Raw genomic sequence first — 20,437 nt, forward strand, 5'->3', positions numbered from 1 at the left:
CAAAAGCATACCTGGCATCAGATAGTTATCATAGTCACAAGAAAAAAGGAGGGGGACAACCCCCCCCCCCCCCCCAAAAAAAAAGAACACTGTACCAAAATATTCAGCGAAACTCAGTACAATGAATTAATTTTCAATGCATTTAACAAGAAATTAAAAAACCTGTCATATGATAATCAAGTAATGCTGAAAGTCAAACACATAAAATGGGCTTCTTGCCACAGAACTGTAAACGCCAATTTGCGCATATACCACATTTAGAAGAATACGAAGAATGGAAGTTTTACTGTATTATTAAAGAGGTCATTTTAATAGAGCATTATAAATTTAAGGTATATATATAATTATTTTTCCCCTCACAATAATTTATAGGGAAGTTATATAATGAATCACGCATGTAATGAAAAGAAAAAAAGATTCCCCTCAACATTATCTGTGTTACTCACCTGACCTGTTCTGCTAGAACCTTTGCTATCAGTTTGAGCCTAGCTGCATGTACAGTAATACTGAGAGCAATTCAGTAAGAAAAAGAGGAATTAGAATCTGCATTGCACAGAAGCAGAGCTCCTGTCAAAGGGTTATCTTCTAATTTAACTTTATTTACAGAATTTTTGCTCTAAGCCACATAGTGAAAAATGTCAGACATGACAAGAAAAAAAAGTAAGTAGACAAACACAACTACTCCCAGACAAAGGAAGTAACCATAAGAAAACATTTTCAAATGGTATACAGATTAGTAACAATAACAGGATCATCTGAAGTAGCATTTGTAAACTATTCCCCAAAGTAAACTGACATGTTTCCAGTATTACACTTTACTACCTTTAATACCTAGTATTACTAGCTTTACTACTTGTTGCCTTTTTTGGATCTTTAAGTGCAAAGCACAGCCAACCACTGGAGTTTCCATGGCCTTTTATAACTTGTTCTATCATTGCCCTCTCACAGTTCCATTTGTTTCATGAAGTGATGCTATTTTGCTATGCTATTTTGACAGCGATGTATGGGCCAGTCTATCAAAACAGTGCTTTTAGTTACAATGTTATTTCAAAGAAGTATATCTTAAAGTTTCTTCTGTATCTTTCAAAGTTCAAGTTGTATTTGAGAGCACAACTGTAGCAATCTAAGATTTCTGTAGCTTGTTTTATTACTTAAGTCTCAATAATTCTAAGTAACCTTATACACCAGCTTTTTTGCCAAGCTAATTAAAATTCCCCCAAATCATCAAATGTAATGGGTTTACAATTCATTAGTGAAAACTACTGGAAGGAACTTTGCTTTCTTTGAGGAAAGACCTCTAACCATTTCATCCATGCTACATTAAATTTTGCTTCATCAGGCAACGTGTCATTATATTGACATTTAAAGACATTAAAAAAATATCAATTTAAATGAAGAGAACAGCAAAAACTCAAGACAACTTCAATGAAGAGGCTGTGCTGCAAAACCCACCACAAAAATTCCTTCCACATGCTATACTAGGTAACACAATAGAAAAGCAGAGATTCAGTCTCCTGCTGATAGTGGCAAGGCTAGAATTTCTGCTCCATTTAAAGAGTATTGATTACATTTCACAATAGAAGTATAACTACACTTTAGTCACTCTATAATGATAGATTCTGCTCCAAGAGAAGATGCCAACTCACTTTGAAGTACCCTGGGTTCCAATAGCAAATTTGAGTATGAAGAACATTCTTTTCTATTCCACTAAAGAAAAAAAAAATAAAAATCGCACACCACAAGTCGTAATTTCTTTCTTCTTGATGGCTGCCCTGACATATTACTTGCACATGAATCATCACAAGATCCAAACCTGCAAACTGTGCTATTAACCCTTACAAACAGATAAAATGCTGCTACAGAAGTGCCACCACACAACTGCATTTTGCCAGAGGCAGAAGCAGAAATGCACTGGCACAGCCTCTCTGGGCTCACAACAGCTGGTGGTTCCATATCCGTCAAAAAAAGAATTTTGAGGAGTCACTTTTTGACCTGCATGTATTCCTTCGTAAGGCAGCAGCATTACAAGCAGGAAACAGAAATTTATTCCCCACTTCTACACTAAAAGGCATCAATCTATTGAATGTTGTTAAAAAGCAATAGCTACTTCATGCCCCTGGACCCTATCTAGCTTTGAACAGATAAATATTTACAAGAAACAGATGATTGCCGAGAGAAACTACTTGGGCACTTGACAATGAACAATGGGATGTCTAGTCTCCTCTGCATGTCTACACATTCTGAAGTCTAATTATAGAGTTCTATTTAAAATAAACATCTTTAACAGATGTACCACCCTAGAAACTGTTGGGAAATCTTCCCCCTGAACACTGCAGACAAAACAGCAAGGAGATGACTAGTTAAGCCTTTGCTAAAACAAAAGCATTTTTTGTAGTAAGAGCACTGTGTTATTTCCACTAATTTATCCACTCTTCATAAAATGTAAGCAAATTCAGCATTAGTGTCAATTAACAATGGGAGCTCATCCTATGAAGCTACTGTGCTTTGCCAGATCAGTCTCAGCTTTTAATACTCATCCTACATTTACTATGTAACACGGCACAGCACTTTAACGGTAAAGCAGTGTGTCTAAAACAAACCCATAGTCCTGAATCCAGTTTCCAGGAATAATAAGGCAACTAAGACATATTATGCAGCTATTGTAACTCTAGCCCCTTTATTTCCAGTTCTACTTTGGGACAGTAGAATAGATCTAATGCCTTCTACATTAAAAACAAACAAAAAACCTGTAAACATCGACTTAATACTAAAACATCATTATTCTAACAAATGATGAAACCCTCAGCTATCAGTTTTAGGATACATCTGTTTTCTACTGCGACTGTTACATACACCAATCATCCAAAGAAGAATCAAGATGAGAAAGAGTCAAAACTCCACAAAGTGGGAAGAAGAGATGTAAGTCTGTGACGTAGATAGCACACTTCCTCTACTAGTGCACTCAGGTAAGAGTCATCATAGCACTGCAAGATTTCAGCAAGCATTTTGACCAGAACACTCATTTCCCTCGCCTAAGATGAGACAGCCACATGCTTTTAGGGCTTCCTCAAAAGTCTGAGCCACAATTTTGAACGGGTAATAGGGAACAGTAAATTTATCATACTGCATAATGGGTTTCTATTTTGAATTTCATAATGAAAAGCATCAATAAAACTTCCCATGTACTAAGTAGAAAGTTTCTGGGACATTTAATGAAGCCTTTGGAGCTCTTGCCTCTTCAAATCTGCTCAGGTGTTTCAGCATGCAGATCTGCCTATATTCACATCTGTAAGGGTTTCTCTTTATTCTGTAGAGCACCATATAAAAACCACCACCAAGACATGTAACAAAAATCTTTTTAGTTGTAATTTTCAGAAAGTATATGTATAAACTGGGGCAAAAAAAATACTACTGTTAGTTATGATATACTAAAAATATATAAAGCCTTAAGCAGGACTTTACAGCATGGATATCGAAGATGTTAGTCCTAAAAGTTCTTCCTTGACATGCTATGACAGTGCACACAGAATTTTTAGCCCAGAGCCCAGGTCTTTACATGTAACAGTTTGTGGGCTGCCCTCTACTCAGATCTCCAAAAGCGAGGAGTCTCAGAAAAGCTGCGATAAAAAATTATAAAGCAAGTCAATTTGTTTATGAAGTATTTATGTTATTTACTGCTAAGATCATTCTTCAGGCTGTCAGGGCTGGGGGTTTTCTAAGCAAAAACCTGCTTTCTTTTAGACTCATCACATCACTCTCACACTATAAGTAATAGTTCTTAGATCCACACCGAGGTATTTTTGCACTAGGCTGAAAAGCACATAAAAGGTAACACCCAGTTATGACTGGCATAAGAAATACTTTCTTAAGGGCACTTCAACTCATGTCTCCAGTTAAGTAAGGTCCTTGCTTGTAAATAATACTGTTAGGACAGTAAGTAACCCATTCCCCATTTACAGGAACAGGAGAAGGACGGGAGAAAAAGCTGTCTTCAGGACTGCGTGGTACTTTGACAGGCTTATTAGCAGAGATATCCCTTCTAGCAATAAGGAAATGATTGATGCTGATTAGATGATGCCAATACTACAATGAATACTGATGATCAAGAGTTTTATATGCTTGAACACAGTTTCACAGAAAATCTGAGGAAGAAGAGTAGAAAATGGTAGATAGTATTAACAGAGAGCAAGTGCTCATGAACCGGGAAAACTAGCATGCATGGTTTAATTTTCATAAAAAGTCCACTTCATTCAAATAACCTGGCACCGGCTTACTAGCAAATGGTAGATCAACTCATTGCATACGCAGGCCAAAGAGGAGCTGGACAGTAATGAAACTCATGCACGATTGAGCTTGAATGTATTCAAACTGGTGACCTAGAAAATAAAAGCTCTGCATAACATTAGGACAAGAAAATCAAATCCGTTGCATACACAATCCAAGCCATTCATGAAAGTGACAAGATAACTGAGAAGAGTTACCTATGAATGTCTGTTGTGTCTGTGAATTTCCCCCTACCCTTGGGGAACAGGAGTGAGGGTAGTTAGATGCATTAGCACCCATTTTCTTCAGTCACTCAGGCATTCCGCCTGCTGGCTCTTCAATGTATAATCCCATAATCCTTTATAATATAATCTTCAATCCCAGGTCCAGCATCCTGTTCCTCCATTTCTGAAGAACAAAAACACCAATAAATTACTTCATTTTTTTCCCCAGTAGGTATTATGTGATTTAGTTAAAATAAACTCAGCCTCCAGCACACAGTATTTTCATAAATTAAAACCACAAACATTTCCAAGATAGCTTTTTATTTGAAATACTAAAGCAATACCAAAATATATTTTCATTTTCTAAAATAATGTGTAATTTTCAAAACCATTCACAAATCAGTATGATAAACTGCAACAAGGAGCAGGATGGCTATCAAACTTTTATCTAAGAAACCTTCAAGGAGTTGGTCTAGACTAGATATGCTCCTTTAACTATACCAAGACAGACTTTTCATATATGCTGATATGTTTACATATTGTTATAAAAATCCCACATTGAATTATACTGTCTGAGAAAACAGAATAAACCAATCCCATTGGAGGTTATAACTCATCACTGTTTTCAGCTCCATTTTGATTTCACACCATTTACACAGTTCTCATTCAGTCCTACTTTTCAAGTGCAGGTTAGTAGCTAGAAGTAGGTTTATAACAAAAATAAAGCTTTTAAGCATTCATCTATTGTTTTATTAGGCATTTGAAAACATTCTAAGTCAATTCTGAGGAAATTTGAACAAGGATTAATTGCTAAACATACAACAGGAATATTAATTTATTGCTATATTAGCAGCGTTCAAATATTAATACTGCAAAATGAAAGTTACCACAATGTAGAACTGCCTACTGTCCAGTTGAACACATGTGCCTCCATCCAAAACACCAACGCACAGGTAAGAAAAAGTGACACAAAGCTAAAGCCTATACCAAGAATTTTTTTGGACTCCATTCAATATTGCGAACTAAACTGTATGTAGCTAAATAGGTGTACGTAGATATGTAGCTACATTCTACCATGTTGTCACAGCAGTACCTATATTTGCTATATGCTCCCAACTTGATCTTCTCAATACACCTATAGCATGTCGAATTGCAGGTGCCATGCAAGAGCTCATGTTTCAAGAACGCTGTAGTACTGTTCCAGTCTCTCTGCTTTAATAATCAGCTTATTTCTGGCATGAGGAGTTCAGAAGAGTGAGTTACTGTGACACTGGGAGGTGAGGTATGATTCACAGGGGAGAGGCACACCTGGCCTCTTAATACAAAGGCAGCATGGAAAGCAGATCCTGGGGAGCAGATAGCGAGAGACAGGCTGGGAAGGAAAAGGCTGCAAACTGCTGTAAGCGTGGCGGGGGACAGACAGGGGGGACAACACAAGGGCCCCAGGATTTGAGGGCCGGCTACATGAGGATGACAAGTAGACAAGGGTTTGGAAACCTGGCTTTATAGACAATGGGTATGCAAAAAGGTGAGGCACAGGCACAGGACTGAAGCACTGTGGAAGCACAGGAGAGTATCATTGCCAGACATCTGATGCCTTAGAACAAGGTTCCTAAAATCAGACCTTTTGGCATTTGTGGTCTCTGACATCAGATGTTTTTTTTCCAAAGGGAACCACACTGCTTCACACTAGACATGATGTACAGGCAGAACTGCTGCTCTAGAGAGCTCATAGTCCCTGTCTGCCTCACGCAGCTGCAGCCTGCTGATCACTACCTGAATTCTGCTAAGGCAAGACACATAACCATAACAACACATCAGCTTTCCTCATATTATGAGGCCAACTTGAGCCAATCTACAGGCTTGCAAATGCAGGAAGGAGGAACTCCCACGCGTGCCCTCCCTAGCTAGGTGGCAAAGTCTCCTCACTTGCCTACAACCCGATGCTGCTCTTAAACTCTATGCCGATTCAGCTTGCTACTCATCAGGAAACAGGAAAATAAAATACCTTCCTACATGAATAGCAAGCCTGCTCAGGATGAAGTTAGAAACCAGAACATGGGCAAAATGTGCAACATCACACCAGCAAACACCAGTAAATCTTCTTAGCAAATGCCAGCTGTTGGATGACTTCAGTTGTAGCCAATGCATGTACTCATTTTCTTCCTTGTGCAGAAATAAGCTAGCTATTCTAAAGTAACAAAATCCGTATGGATGTTGACCTCTTCACCATACGTGGAAAGCCCCACTGATTTAAGAAAAACACTTAGAAAATTATATCATTAAAACAGGGACACTCAAGTGATTTGTGTACCCCCACAGAATATGTTGCTTAAATGTGGTGCCTGTTTCCAGATGGAATTTGTTACATTCAGTACAAGCTTTGTGGAGGTAAAAGTAACCTTTCAAGTTTGAATGCCAATTCTTTCACAAATAAATGCCAGCATCCTGAGTACATATCCCAACAACTTCCTTTTATCAGCTAAAATTGGACTTGGTTCATTTGGACAAGAGTCCTGGAATAATGCCACTTTCCTCTTCTGCATTCAGCTGTGGTGTGATAACTTGTCTATTAGATGTCTACTAATGCTTTTCAGTTCTTCCTGACATGGGAAAAAGCCCAGGAGCCAAATATAAGACGGAAGAAAAAAAAGTGTGGTCGGTTTTTTGGTTGTTTTTTGGTGTTCTGTTTTTGGGGGGTTTTTTTTGCTAGCAAGCACAAAATATACATAATTAAGTCCCAGGTTTGAGGTTAATACCTTCCACTTGGCAACAAGCATACCCCAGAAGATGGAAGGAATGTGATCAAGGAATAGACACAACTGTTCAGTAAGATTAGCATTCAGTGCTTGAATTTGCAGAACAACAGGATTTAAATTAATTGAAAAATGTAAACACAACAAAAAGCTCCTAAAATATCCAATACATAAAGTAATTTTATTCAGACACTTCCCACAAGAACACTGTTATAAATTAAACCCAAGTGAGTATTGTGCAGAATCAATTCACTCAGTAAATTTAAAATATGTAATTTAAGTAATACAGGACAGTGTAAAAACAGTTTCATATCAAAGCTGTATAAACTTCTGTAACATGAATTTAAGTAAAACCAAACATGCCAGGTTTCAGTGAAGGAGTTCGTTGCAGAGTAGGCACTGTGGTCAGCCACTTACAGATGCCAAAACTTCTGTGCGTCCTTTCAAATTTAACTGTGCACTGCTTGGTCATGTGTATACTCGCTGACCTCTGCAGAGCATTTCGCATCTTGAATTTCAAACACCTCGTAGTTCATAACAAAATGCATTGTGCCCAATGGCTCAAATATATGGCTTTACTCCCACTACTGCCCTTAACCTCATGTACCAACTGAAAGTATGATCTTTCTATTTTTCATTACATCACTAAATTTTACAAGGTAACATTGTATCACCCATGTTGTATTTCCCAAACAATTTAAGCTGGCAGCAGCTATGAACTCTGTCCTTGAGGAAGCCCTGCCTTCCGCTCTTCATTCGTACATCCCCTTTCCTTACCTTGTCTGTTCTGGCTCAAATATTCCATGACCCATATGAACTGCCCCATGCTAAAACCAACCTAGACAAGTTTAAACAGTATCAGTTACCCAACTGGTTTGTTAGGCCATCACAGAACACTCACACCAGCACAGGTGGAGTAAGACAGACTTGGAAACAAGCTGCCAGAGCCAGGACTGCATATTTTGACAGTAAGATGTACTTGAGCCACTCATGCATTCAGGTGGGTTTTTTCTTTTTTTTTTTTTTTTTTCCCCTCCTCTTTTTGTTGTTGTTGTTGTTGTTGTTGTGGTGGGTTGGTTGGTTTGGTTTGCTAGTGTCCACTTCGGCTTCTACACTAAACCTAGCCTACCTGCACAGAAGTCAGTCTTACACATAACCTGCTGATTGTAGCACAAACATAAATACATCTTAGTTACCACAAAAAAATGCCAAATCAAGAATGTTGTTTCACATGGTGAAAGACAGCTGTAGGAGATGAACACAAAAATGAAGAAACACCTCCAATTCAGAATTAGATCTTCAACTGCAAAAGAAAAGAAAGATTTTGTCTCTCCTTGCAGAAGTTATCAGCATACCAAAAGCCTCTGTATTTTGATGTAGTTGAAGAATTTTTTTAATTTAATTTTAGCCTCAAAACAGTTATGGATTTTTTTTTGTTTAAGAACTACCATCAGGTGAACTTCTTGCCTTTCTGTTAAGAGTTTATATGCATTCATATAAGCATTATCAAAAGAAAACTAAATTCAACACCTGCTGACCTACTGAAACAGGATCTCTTGTTGAGAGCAGTGACACACACAGATGTGCACTATGTACGCAGGGCAAAAAAAGCTAAACTATGCCAAAGCTTGTTTCAAAAAAGCCTGCACTGCAGAAATATTATATGAAGTATGTTAAATGAAACCAGGAAGCTTTAGAAGCCAAAATTGCCACCCCAACTGCTACAAAAAGCAGAGAAGTACTTACAGATTACACTGATATTCAGAGCAGAATAAAATTAAAATTAAAACCAAATCCAGTTAAAAGTTTCAGTACCTGAAATAAAAGTTTCTCAATCTTCTCAATACTTGTCACACTGAACCTAAAATCCTAAGAACCTAAGACGATTTGCATCTGAAGTGTCTGGGCTAACAGCCAGGAATTCCTGGATTGGGAATTTTGATTTAACAAAAAGTCTGTGTACAGGATGGACTTTGGATAACAGTGACACTTTGTTTATAGTCATCACTCAATACAAAGGTTTCTGTAGTCCACTGGGATCCAGTTAATATAAAGGGCAAGGTGGGGAGCATTATAACACATTTTACAACCAAAAGCATTGGACTTTTTCCCCTCTAAAATTTTAAGCATTTATTCCATTTCTTCTGGAGTTGTTGCCATAGGATTATGAAATAGCATAATCCTAAGACCAGAGTGGGAAATTGTATCAAGTCCGTGCACATACTTGTACCAAGGTGATTTTTCAGGTTTTACATTTTACCTAACATATTTTACATTTACTCTGAGTAAATGACAACACAAGTATCACAAGCACACCTTAGTCAAATTTGCTTAGATTTTTATCTAGACCAAAAATGCTATGCTATTCTGCCCCAACGGTTTCTTTCAAGTAACAAGGAAGTGGAACTGTAATGCAAGATGAAACGACAACATACAGCAGTAAATTGGTATATTGGGCGGAGGAAGGAATTTAAAAAACTAAATTGATATTTGAAAGTGATAAACCTAGTAAGGAATTCTTCAACTAAATTTTAGCAAGGACAAGCTTATTTTCATAGGGATGAGGTAAACTGGTAACTAAAAGAAAGAACTCATGAGAATGGACCCCTGCCATTGTCCCTAGGGTACATCCCACCAGCTTGCCTTAACAACCCAAACCTTCCTGTGGCAGAGCAGTGGTCTGGAGACCAACGCAGAGCCCTGAGCCATCACAAAGGAATTCAGGAACAATACCATGTTCAGCAGAATGGTTCTACAGCTCCCATCCACTGGGAAGTCTCCAAAGCCAGCCCTGGCCATGCTGGTTGTTCCACAGTATCACTACTGGAATTACCAGCCAGCAACACCCAAAGGGACAAGCACTTAAAAGAAAGGGAAAGCTGTTTGTGGCTGGAGTTCCAAATGTTTGTTCAGATGTGCGTTTACTATCTAACTCATTTTCTTACTGTCGTACTCAGGGGATGGTTCTCCAAGGAAGTGAAGCAGACAGGAACTGAATACTACTCATCCTGACCCTCCTCTTATTCCATGGATGGGACACTCGAGAGAAGCACTGGCATACTCACAGAGTTTGCTGTATAAGCATACACACTAAAGAAATTAATACATATGGGGCAGCGCTGTGTAATTGGTTAACTATGTAAAACAACTGAAATTTTGAATGACCAGCTGACTCTATAGCCTGCCACATGCAAATCCACACAAAGCCTATTTTGACACTTTCTTTAAAAATCCAGTCAAGCAATCAAACTTTATCATTACTCAAAATTATCTGGATAATACAACAGTAAGATGTAGCTGACACAGCTGAAGCGTTCTGGTTTGGATTAGTACTGTACAAACATGAGGAACAGATAATGTTCTTCCTGATTTGGGTTAATGAATCTGTGTTATTTCATGATTTACTGCATTGGAAAGAAAGAAAATCCAATAAGCAAAATACCAGAACTTAAGCCACATCAGCAGTTACAGGCACAAGAGGGCAAGAAAAAGCAGACATAACTAGATTACGAAAGCGACTGCGTTGCTTAGTGCTTTACTGAGAATAATGTGTTCCAGCTATCACAAAGAACCCTTTCTTGAAAGTTAAGCACAAATTTTAAAGCACTTTCTTTCTCATGAAGTAGTACACTTCTCCATTAAGAAGTTCTTTTAAAATGGAGGTGGCAGAAACCCCACAGTAGTCCTGGCTTTTTATTTCTAGATTTCTTGAGAATCATAGCACTGAATTTTAGGAAGAGAAAAACAAGAAATTAAAGCTGCACCAATTTTTAACACATCCTCTGAGGAATCAGAATGAAAGGTAGAAGAGCTATACTCAAATAGAGTATAAAGGTGTGGAGTCTTAAAGATATGTACACTTCAGAAAGACTTTTGATTATCAACAAAGCAATTCAGAGTATGATGTGAATGTGTCACACCCTAGAAGAAATTAAGTAATGTCATCAGCAGGGAGTGACAGGTCAAATCACTAACAGCACTGCAGGGGCGTGGAACATCAACATATTTGTATTTTCTTAAATAAAAAAAGTTCCAGCACCTAAAAAAACACACACACAAAGCACATGCAGACTGAGTTACAGCAGTACAATCTTACAAATAATAGGAAGTTTCTCCCAAGCAACCTAGATGTTTTCACATACTGGCAAATTAATCTTGATCTCTGTACATCACTGATCCTTCCAGCTGGTTGCAAGCACCAATAATTAACCAAAAATCTATTCTGGTTGATGATACTAACATGAAAGACTTAGCTAGTGTTCCTGTAAGTTGAATTCAAAACACATTTTAGCAAAGTCAACAAGAACTCATTTATTGCCCTCTAGGACTCTCTTGAAGTGAAATGACAACATATACTTCAATGACTTTCCATTTTTTAGAAGTTCACTTGAAAGGAACATTACCTGACTTAGACACAAAACATCATTAAATCTACTTCGTAAGAAAATCAGAAGTCCTATCAAGTAATTACAGATGAACATATCCATTTAAAGGGAAAGTGAGGATAATTCATTTTAGCCAATCTAGAATAATTGCAAGATATTCTGACATACTGTAATACATTGAGAAGTCTAAAGTATTTTCAGAAAGGCCTCTTCTGAGCAAACAAAAACATGCTTTTGTTTTTTAAGAAAGGCAAATCCTCTTTGGTATATGTGAATATATCAGTTGGTTAAGACAAAAATAGGAATCTCCAAATTACATGAAAAGTCATCTCCAAAAAAGGCTTACACTGCTTTTTAAAGTAGTCTGCAGCCACTTCACCCAGTCAAATTTCACCTAAGTTTAGCTTCAGATACTCAGATTGAACACCAGCCTGGTAAGACCACTGCCCTTCTCTTTCTGTCTGTCCTGGTTTCAGCTGGGATGGAGTTAATTTTCTTCTTAGTAGTTAGTACAGTGCTGTGTTTTGGCTCTGATGTGAGAACAATGTTGACAGCACACTGATGTTTTCAGTTGTTGCTGGGTGATGTTTATACTAAATCAAGGACTTTTTGGTTCCTTGGGCCCTGCCAGCCAGGGAAATTGGGAGAGGACACAGCCAGGACAGCTGACCTGAACTAGCTAAAGAGGTATTCCATACTATATGATGTCATGCTGAGTATATAAATTGAGGGAAGAAGAAGGAGGAAGGGGGGGACATTTGGCATTATGGCGTTTGTCTTCCTGAGTAACCGCTACACGTGATGGAGCCCTGCTGTCCTGGGGATGGCCAAACATGCCCATGGGAAGTGGTGAATGAATTCCTTGTTTTGTTTTGCTTGTGTGCACGGCTTTTGCTTTTACCTATTAAAGTGTTCTTATCGCAACCTCTGAGTTTTACATTCCTTTCCGATCCCCCTCCCCCTGGGTGAGGGGGAGTGAGCAAGCGGCTGCATGATGCTTGGTTGCTGGCCAGTGTTAAACCATGACACTGTCTCCAGATACTGCCTGTCCTTTATTGCACCAGTATCCTCAGTCATCTGCTCCCTTCTTCCCCCATGGAAAAGGCAAGAGTGGAGCAAAAAGCAAGAATCCTCCACATGAAGCTGTCCCACCTTTATACAGCATATTTCATGGGCTTCCTATTCAAGTACCCCTTAACCGTCAGCAGGACCGTTGCTTTTTGTGGAGCAGGGCAGGGAGTCTTTCCTCTCTGCAGTTTTCACAATTCACATGATTTTATTCTATTTTCTTTGAGAGTCTCCCCCAAAGATCACCGTTTCCTTGAGAAAGGGAATTCCTCCTCTTGCTAGAGCTGTGACCCAACCACAACACAAGATGCTGTTTTCAATTAGCAAGTCTACTAAGACAGGGAAATCTTGGCTCAAATCCCAACCACATGGAAGATCTGTCTCTGGATTTCAGACCTGCTGCTTTCTCACATCAAGTACCACCCCAGCGGGATATACCCCACAGTCTCCTTGTACTAGAGACATTTTCCCTTTTCTCCAAGCTCAATTATTTCACAGAAAGCCATTTACTCTGAACAAGGATCTGGGAGCTTCCCGTACACAGCAGCATTTCCAAATTCACTGCATTTCTCAGAACATGTTTCCTCTGAGTATATATTCAAGTTACTAATAAGACAATCCTAGACACTATTCACGGTACCTACACTAAGTAAGCAGCACACATCCTCTCTTAGAACTTGCTATTTTCAATTTATCTTCAAAAGAGCCTCCCTTTGATCCACAGCCTTAAGAGGAACAGTAGTAGTCTCTAGTGATGACACTGCTTGGGGTTTTCCCAACAATAGCTCCAGCAACCCCATGTCAAAGCAGACTAAAAATCTTAGATCCATGTACTTATTGACCTTCCTATATGGGTGAATTTTGTTCATAAGTCAGTTTACTGATTACCTCCATCATCTTATTTTGGCTACGGTCAACTCATCCTGCCAGATAGCCACTGTATCAGTAACATCATCATCCTGAGGTATTTCTGTTGCTTGGAACCATTACCGACATAATTCCTCATTAATACAGTATTTCTGCATAATCCTCTTCCCTTCTGCATGAGCTTCTGAGATGCTTGGTGACAAAATAATATGCATCTCATCTATTTCCACTGAAAAACTCTGCTTGTTGTTAAAAGAAGCTGTTACCAATATTGCCATATATTCAAAACTATTTTCTTTACATCCCCCTCCTTAATATACCACCGTTCTTTTTGTTCTGTACAGCATCCTTTCCATGGATGCTTACACCATCACACAACCGCAGATTTAACTCACACAGCCTTTTCTCTTCGATATAACAAAAGTTTAAAGTATCAGTTGCTAGCATCATCTCTTATAAACTAAGACTACTGGATTCATCTATTTATAACATAAAATCTGGAAGGTGGAACACGGAAAGGTATGGTAAAGAACTCAAAAGATAATCTAGTCCAGCCATTTCATAAGACCCATGAGGAATTTTATTAGAGAAACATTTATTTTCCTCCTTCAAGAAAGCACTAAGTCACAGCCATAAAACTGACACGTTTCAGCTACAGTTTAAACAGAGTTTCTAAAATAATAGTCACAAGCCACAACAAGTCTTGGATCCAACAAAAACACAATTCCAATCTGGATTCAAAATGCATTATTTTGTGTATGCAAAAACCAGTTGGTTCACCAACACTGTGGTTCCACGCACATTTCTTCAGCAGCAGTGCTCACCTCAACTACTATCACCATCTTCTCAAAGCTCCTCCACCATGCCAGCAACCAAACCAAGGTATTATTTTCTGCAGAATTTTTCTCTCCAGCATAATTAGCTCCCTGCACCAGTTTACCAAATGACCCATGGAACGTCACTAGGAGAGGGAAGACTAGGAATAAAAGGCTGCTTGCTCCCCACAGTCAAACACAACATGCAGTTTGACTAATACTCAGTTGGCACAGCCTTCAAAAAATAAAAATCCCCCAACATTCCTAGTCCCATGCATTCATTTCTACAGCAAAGCTGTCCCCTTTCATTCTAGCAGACATTTGGGAAGCCATGTAAGTCCTACCAGGGACCTGACTGGACCATATTTGTTTTCAGCGGATCCTCTGGGGTGGCTGCAACAGCCACTGCCCTCAAGTACAGCACCACCTCTATCTTCACACAGTCAACTGCCATTTTCAACATAAACATCTTAATGTAAGCAGGTAGCTATATGAGACTACTCTTGCAATATGCTGTTTCTCTTACATAGCTCTTAAAAATTACCCGCAGGAAAAAGATCATCTTCAAACTGTCTGCAAAGCAAGGGCACTCCTGGCAGAAACAGGCTATTGAGAGAGCACCAACTACTGCTAGGATTCACCACAGGAGCGCTCACTAGCTCAAGTGCTGTCTTCTTTGGCCTGTACTTTTCGTTCTGCATTTGTGTAGTTTGTTCCTCCTTTCAATTAGGCCTTGGTTAACCACCCTTCAGATAGCAGCCACTAAGTTACTATTTAAATAGTCATTAAATATTACTACTAAAGAGGTCCATGGGGATTGTTGCTTATCTGAAGGCATGGAAGATTTCAAATTTGCAGTGACAGAATATATGCATCTAGGTATTAGTCATACAGGGAAAAAATAAAAAGGCAAGCCTACGTGCATTTTAATATATTCCCCTCAATCCAGCAAATTCTTCCACTGATGAGAAGCAAACTGCGTATACAGGTCTCCCTGCCTGTCAGCTTTTCACAGGTACATCAGGGTGATCTGACACTACCACTGAAGTCAGACTAACAGAAGGTCCTCTCACGCTGCTGCTCCAGCCACGGGGCTTTCCTGCTTCCCCTCACACTACATACAAAGGTTTTACGATCACAGAACAAGTCACTTCAGATAGCTGATCCATCACCCCACTGCTGGAGGAGGTAACAGACAAGAAAAAGTGAATTCTTGCAGGTTGGTCTGACAGTCTGGAACAAGAACCCACAGCTGTCAACGTGAAGAGAGCACACTGTTGCTATTAAATTGCCTCACAATTCAACAAAACTATATTCTTATAGTCATCCTTTTTATTCTCTCTGAGCTTGGGCTCAGCCTCAACAAGTCACTCGAGGCTGGCCCCAGGCACACAGGCAAAGCCCCGCTTTGCAGCCGCTCTTTCCAAGGCTCAGGTTTCCCTGCTGACACTACCTTTTCCTCTTGTCTCCTAGCATCCACAGTCACTCCCAGGTCTACTCTGCTCACTGAAGCAGGCAGCAATACAAACTGGAAAATTCATCGTGCATGGGTTTTATACAACAATTGACTCATTCGAGAGCTTGTAAACTGGTTATGGACTGCTGCCACCCTGAGCAAGTCTGACATTCCTGGTAAATCCTGCAGGCTGTTTTCCTTTTATTCAGATGCTTTTAAACATACAAAACCACAACTAACATGGTGATCTTACACCTGTTTTTATAAATCAGTTATCTTTGTATATAGTAAGATTTTCACAGTTATTTAAAAGCTTGTGCATATAAAAGATTTCTCCTTTGGTTGGGCTCCTCTATGGTCAACTTAAATTCATTAGCTACAGCCGAAAATTTTAAGAGCCACGCTGACTTCAACAAGTAATACACCATAACATCTAATGCCAATAAATGTCTCTATGCCATACACTTCAAAGGCTTCAGCCATTTTGAATATGGATATTTTAGTACTTGAGAGCATGTACAGTAACAGACTATACTAATATTGCAATCCTTCCCCTCACAAGCAAACTTCAGATATTCCCATGAACTATCAGAACCCTCAAAAGTTTCACCAATAACTTTAGCCTCAGTAGTTACCTTCAGTAATTCTTACATTTAGATTCCATGCAAGTGCAGCAAGAACTAAATGCTCACTAACTTTGAGGCCTGTCCTCCCCACAAATACAGAAAACCATTTCAAATGAAACAGAAAATACACTTTCTCAATGATAAAAGCCATAAAGGAAGGAAGGAAAGGCTTCGTCAGAAACCTAGTCTAGTAGTTAGTCTACAATTAAGTTGGAGCTTTGTTTACATTTTCCCCTTGGCAAAAGGAAGTTATGTCTTCCAAATTTCCTGTAACAAGCCCTCTCTGCATTTATTTCTAAAGCACTTATTTTTTGTCCTGTAACACGAACATGCAAGTTTTACATAACAGCCAAGGGAGCATCACACAAGTTGACATAACATATTGCTCCTCAAAACAGAAGCATCAATCATTTACAAATTTAATTCAGCAGTATCTACACATACCTCATGTATGCAGACTTTTTAAGATTGCATAGTTATGAGAGACTGTGGGGTGGTTTTCTGTTCACCTACTTGCTAAAGCAAATCTGCACTTTGAGCAGACTGATCGTACATCTTAACTCTTCCTTCTCCCTCCACAAGACTTGAAGCTTTTCAGCTGTCCCAGAACATCTGAAAAAAATAGATTTTTCAAAGGAATAAAAAAAAAATTTAGAAGGAAAGCAAAAGTCTGCTGGACTATACTAATTAGAGAAGATGCTCCATTAAAGCAACCCATTGCTCTTAATCTCATTTTATAGCAAATTTTGTTCATCTTTCTTATCTGCAACTGTCCTTAATACTCTTTCACAATCAAAGCAAGGGCAAAACGCAGAAAGTCTTTGCCAGTGTGAGCTATACTTACCAAACCACCTTTGATTCTTCTGTTATTTGAAAAGTTCATCAATATATGGGAAAAATTCAATATTGCCACCAAAAAAAGCAATCTTACTTCCCTGTCTAGCAGATTATCATTCCCACTAAACTCTTCTTCCTCTACTTGCACATTCATACCCAATGAACAAGAAGAGTTTTTAGCTAGATCTTTTTTCAGAAAAAAGGTTAATTTTAACTTAAAGGAAACTAATCTTATATGTGTGGAAAAAGGGAAAAGGCAAGTTCCTTTTCCTTCCAAATTTAAAACAAGGATGAAACTCAGATTCACAAGATGTTTAAATAAGCACTCTAGTTACTGTTGAGGACTGCTAGGGCTTAATACAATTCAACCTTGATGCAGGTAAACACAAAATGTGAAATTTTCCAGTTTAATACTCCAGAAAAATAAGTTGGTAGTTAAAAACAGAATGAGGGGAGAAGGGAAGAAGGAGAAAGGGAAGTAGATCCCCAAGATGGTGGTAAAGAAATATCTAGATCAGCACAAGCCTGTTAACCCAAACTGCCAAATTTTTCTCAGCAGAGAATCTTAAAGCAAGACAAAACAAATTTTATTTTCCTTAAAATGGAAAAGCCCTGAGTAGTATGGACAGATCTTTTGGAAAGTTTGCTTTAGGGCTGTACTTTGGAACAATGTAATTTAAGCCTAAAACCCAACTCAAATAGAAAATGGCTGTATCACAGCAAAGATCTTCATTAAATGCAGTTACAGATAAGCAGCTTTGATTTAGTGCAGAAATACACATACAAGAGTCACTTTACCAGGGGTTACCAAGTCTTCAAGTTTGTGTCTAGAACTATAGAGTACTATCAGAGAGGGGATATTCTTATACTGTATGACAACCTTAACTATGCTAGGAGGATATTTAGGCATTTCAAGTTCAAATGCATATTTCCAGCATGCTTAATAAAGGACTAAACCCTACACAGATTTTGATGACCATGTAAGAAGCAGGAGGTATTTTCTGATCCAAATAATGTATCTTTTTATTTAAAGGAAAAAAAAAGGCAGAAAATTATTCTTTTAAATATTATCTTTGGCTATTCAAAAAGAGTCAGTCAAGGTGGAACTCTAGAATCTGAGGCAGTAATCACACATTCTATCCAAAATTTAGATAAGCTAAATACCCAAATTACTCACGAAAACAAACTATGGAGGAGATGGACATACTCGGTAGACTGGGGCAGTGAGGGAGGGAGACAACATGACAGACTCACAGTGACACTGACCGGCAACTCCTCATTCCCTTACATTTGTAACAGTCCTGTAACACCGTGCAACAATGTATAACACCGTATTCCTAAGAATTACGGCGCTGCATCCAGCTCACCAGTAACAACTGCTGCCTCTCAGGAGCTGGGAGGTACTGACACCACTTGGCTTCTTCCTCGTTCAGTATCAAGGCCATCACTACGCTGAATCATACCAAACTTCCCCCCTTGAGAGTGCATTCTGTCAACTCAGCATTCTTTTACCATGCTAGCGCCTGAAGCACAATAAACAACCCATTTCAGAAACTTCCTAGAAGTACCTCCTTGCAGACTGACAAAGGGATCTTCAACTTCTAATGTCAGCATAAGCAATTTGATTGTATTTCAATGAGGTGCAGTCACTACTAGAATGACTTTAAAGAACTCCACGAACCTATTAACGTTATGGTCTCTGCCCACATTCTAGAGATTCTGTATGTATTTCACATCACCTCTCAACCATCTGATATTATGATGCCCACTACAGGATGAGCCAAGATACAGGACATCATGCTTTAATGTATTGCCATGCTTCATTAGTCTGTGATATTTTTTTTACATGGATAAATCAAAAATTCCACTATGTACATGCCTACACTCCTGCCTTCTCCAGGATGAAATTTTCTGGTCATTCAGTTTAATATCACAAGCAGCTTCAGAGGTGGTTACGTTTCTATGTATTTTAAGAAACAGACGTCTGGGTACACGAGAGAAAATCTCTAAATGCCTCCAACTTGTACAAAGTACTTCAGCACAACCTCGTATTCAACACTACAGAATTTACATGGGTGAGCCCTATAATTATCACAGCAGCAGAAAGGCTTCGAAGAGGACTTGTATCTTCTTAGACAAAGTCCAAGATCACCAAACCCACAGCAAACCCGGTTCCTCAGTTCCAACAGCCAAGGAACCACTTCCCCCCACCCTTACACTGAGAGTCATCAGGAGAACAAAGCTAAGGCAGAAGACTTAAAAAGCTGAAAGAGTAAGGCAGCACCAGTCCACAAAATAGTGTCTCGTTGCGTTCTGATTGGATTTGTTATTTTAGAAGGCTTTCTAGTCAGCTCTCAAGCAGCATTTCCAATATTGCGGTCAGGAGAAAAAGAGTATGAAAAGGAACTTCTGTCACTCCTACTGATTATTTTTAAAGCAATTGAAACAGTTCCGTGAGGAGTAGGTTATTCTACATACTTCATTGCAGTATGATCTGGGGGTAGCAGATGATGACAAGCAAAGCAGCATTCCACCTTCTCACTAATACAATGTGATCTACTTGGTCAGTCAAAAAAAATACTTTAATTTGCATATAAATAAGTATAATTTTACTAAGGTCTGATACCTTCACAAGACTTTGGTATTCTTGCTCTATGTATTCCAAACCTCTATTCCCATGTTGGACTATAAAAAAGAACAGTCTTCCCTGACCCAAACGAAACCCTAAAACATGCATGGGAGCACCCAGAGACACATTTTTACAGCTCTACTAATCACGTATTGCTTCTCCAAGTACTGGGTCACAAAATAACATGCCCAATTAAAAGGCCACGCAGCAGTCACTTTAGTGTTTAGCCATCACTGCCATCAATGGAAGTGTAAAACTGCTTGACAGTTACGCTAAAATAGTTTTAACAGATCTTGGGCAACGTTTCCAAATTAGAGAGGAATCTTGCATACCATCAACTAGCTTCATCTCTCTCTAAAGCACTTCCCACTAGATAACACTCAAGATTTGAAGTGATGAAAAATGCCAGAAGAGATTCATCTTAAAAGCTGCAAGTTAACATACTGAAATAATCCTATATCAAAGAGGACACAGTGGAAATAAAAAGGCTCTTTAAGATCATAGGGAATGG

The 20,437-nt window shown here is 38.8% G+C and overlaps 1 protein-coding gene across 5 annotated transcripts in view; it reads right to left on the reverse strand.

The window, feature by feature from the left end:
- The window catches only part of BTBD7 (BTB domain containing 7), a 55,016-nt gene that overhangs the window by 29,523 nt on the left and 5,056 nt on the right, over positions 1 to 20,437 (reverse strand). For 3 of the 5 annotated variants that reach the window (XM_055803905.1, XM_055803874.1, XM_055803883.1), the window contains one exon: positions 4,482 to 4,671. In XM_055803905.1, the coding sequence (XP_055659880.1) occupies positions 4,482 to 4,563 (82 nt within the window). In that variant the 5' untranslated portion in view covers positions 4,564 to 4,671. Of the gene's footprint in view, positions 1 to 4,481; positions 4,672 to 5,580; positions 5,941 to 16,904; positions 17,047 to 20,437 lie in introns of those variants that run through there. The other 2 variants (XM_027793203.2, XM_027793205.2) reach the window with 2 other exon arrangements.

This window comes from Falco peregrinus, chromosome 1 (genome assembly GCF_023634155.1).
Source record: "Falco peregrinus isolate bFalPer1 chromosome 1, bFalPer1.pri, whole genome shotgun sequence".
Lineage (NCBI taxonomy): Eukaryota > Metazoa > Chordata > Aves > Falconiformes > Falconidae > Falco > Falco peregrinus.